The 2791-nt window shown below is 37.7% G+C and overlaps 1 protein-coding gene across 1 annotated transcript; it reads left to right on the forward strand.

The window, feature by feature from the left end:
- Window positions 1–621: 621 nt before the first annotated feature.
- LOC102613708 (U-box domain-containing protein 21) lies at window positions 622–2404 on the forward strand. The gene has a single exon (XM_006469221.4). It carries the CDS (start codon window positions 781–783, stop codon window positions 2113–2115), a length of 1335 nt encoding a protein of 444 aa, XP_006469284.1. The 5' UTR covers window positions 622–780; the 3' UTR covers window positions 2116–2404.
- The last annotated feature ends 387 nt before the right edge of the window (window positions 2405–2791 follow it).

Here is a 2791-nt window from a genome sequence, read left to right on the forward strand (position 1 = left end):
AGTTTAACCAACTTGACTAAAATAGGTTTGGTTAGAAGAAATGATAGTAAAGTAGAGCAATGGAAAGGAAAGAGAAAAAGAAGAAATGAGTGAAAATGAACATCAATCTTATTTTTGTTATTTGATTGGACAAAAAATTTATCTTTCTCTTGTTATTTTTTTCCTCTCTTTTTTTTTTTTTTTGTTTCTTCATACCAAACTTGGGGCTATTTGGTAGATTGGAAAGAGAAAGGGAATAAAATTAATAAAGGAGGAAATATAACTCAAATCACATGGCTGACTAACTGTGCTGTTACCATTATTCGAAAGAGTAAGCCAGGCCAAGTCAGCCAGACCGCCGACTCGTACGTTGACGAGCTATTTTTCTTTCGTTCCAACTGTGTCAAAGCTTTGATTTGATTTATTCTAAAAATAATAAAAGCACACACATATATACCCAACACTTCGTCTTACCGTTTGAAACATTCAACGGTCAAACATTCAAATCCCTCGTTACACAACATTGATCTAAAACATCTTCGTATTATGTTCAAATCTGAAGATTGTATTTATTATTATTTTTTTTCCAAGTTTTGAATGTTGAACCGACCGCGTGTCGCTTGTATATAAAACCGATCAATTCTCCTTCCATTCCTTCCTTAACACATACAACACAACAAAACTTAAAACTTCCTTCACATCAAAATTTTCAAAAAGCGCAATTAACAATTAGCTGCTTGCATACTGCTGGCTTGCTTATTTTGTTCAAGGATATATTATAGTTGTACGCAATATATAACAATGATTTTGTCATGGAAAAGACTAAGAGGCGGCCGGGGCCGGCGTGCCGGCAAGAAGCAGCCGGGGGTAGAAAGCGGGGGAGAGATGGAGTTGACGACGCCGAACCACTTCCGGTGCCCGATATCTCTCGACTTGATGAAAGATCCGGTGACTTTATCCACTGGGATTACGTATGATCGAGAGAATATCGAGAAGTGGATTCATGAGGATGGAAACATCACCTGCCCCGTTACAAACCGAGTCCTGACGAGTTTTGAACCCATTCCGAATCACACAATCCGTCGGATGATACAAGATTGGTGTGTCGAGAACCGGTCTTACGGCATCGAGAGAATCCCGACGCCCAGAATTCCTGTGAGTTCGGTTGAGGTTTTCGAGATCAATTGTAATATCACGACGGCTTGCAAAAGTGAAGATCAAGCTGGGTGCAGAGATTTGGTGGCAAAGATCAAGAAATGGACCAAGGAGAGTGACCGGAACAAGAGGTGCATTGTGGACAACGGAGCTGTAAGTGTTTTGGCGGAAGCGTTTGAAACATTTTCGAAAACGTGTTTGGATGAAAATGTTTCTGTTTTGGAGGAAATACTGTCGACTTTGACGTTGCTGTTTCCTCTTGCGGGGGAAGGGTTGACTTACTTGGGATCGGCTTCGTCCATGCGTTGCATGGTCTGGTTCTTGAAGAGCGGAGATTTGTCAAGGAGGAGAAACGCCGTGTTGGTGTTGAGAGAGATCGTTTCTTCGGATCATAGAAAAGTTAACGTGTTGTTGGATATTGAAGGAGCCATTGAACCGCTATTTAAGCTGATCAAAGAGCCCATTTGCCCCACTGCTACTAAAGCTTCGTTGGTCGTCGTCTATCGTACGATCACATCAGCTTCTGCGACTGAGAAACCAATACAAAAGTTTGTCGACATGGGGTTGGTGTCATTGCTGCTCGAAATGCTTGTCGATGCTCAACGAAGCCTATGCGAGAAGGCGTTGAGTGTTCTCGACGGACTTTGCAGCAGTGATTATGGGAGAGGAGATGCCTACAATAATTCTTTAATATTCCCGGTTATTGTGAAGAAAATACTGCGAGTTTCAGATTTGGCGACGGAGTTCGCAGTCTCCATTCTGTGGAAGCTATGCAAGAATGAAGAAAGAGAAGAGAAAACTGCTTTTGCCGAAGCGCTTCAAGTGGGTGCTTTTCAGAAGCTGTTGTTGCTTTTGCAAGTTGGTTGTGCTGACAAGACGAAGGAGCATGTGTCTGAGTTGCTGAAGCTGTTGAATCCTCATAGAGCTAGATTGGAATGCATTGATTCCATGGATTTCAAGGACCTGAAAAGGCCGTTTTGATTCAAGATTACCAATTTCAAGCGGATTTAGAGATTTTTTTTTTCCATCAACATTTATACAGTTCAATATTGTACAAAAAAAATATAGATCAAACATATAAAGCACAGTTCATACAATTTCCATACATGTTCTATTCTTATCGCTTGATTGAAAAACGAAAAATAGATTGAAGTTATAGATATCTGGTGTTTCGAATTTGAATGTTCTTGATTTTGAGTTTTGTTGATGTTGCATGAAGTGGAGATGAATAAAAGTGTCCTGTAATATCGTGTATCATTTAATTTCCTAATGTGTTCTAAGGTAAAATCTCCAATTTAAATTTCTAGCTTAAAAAGTATATTTGTGATTGAAATGTTATAGCTTTTAGGTCTTTTAGAAAAATATTACTATCTACAACATTACTATGTGTGGTTGAAAGAAATCGAAGCTGATACAATAATAATAATAATACAATTATTAAAGAATCTACCGAGTAGAATTTCAAATTATAAGTTAAATAACAGGCGAAATCTACCCCACACTTATATATATACTTACTAAATCATCACATATAGAAATTTACTAAGTACTAGTTTAGTAATGTTGTAACTTTGAAAAAAATTATTACTTATTTTACTGTAAAAATAATATATGAAAAGATTCAATTAAATGTTTAGTAATTATTTCTTTTAAAGTG

This window comes from Citrus sinensis, chromosome 2, assembly GCF_022201045.2.
Source record: "Citrus sinensis cultivar Valencia sweet orange chromosome 2, DVS_A1.0, whole genome shotgun sequence".
In the NCBI taxonomy this organism is placed as follows: domain Eukaryota; kingdom Viridiplantae; phylum Streptophyta; class Magnoliopsida; order Sapindales; family Rutaceae; genus Citrus; species Citrus sinensis.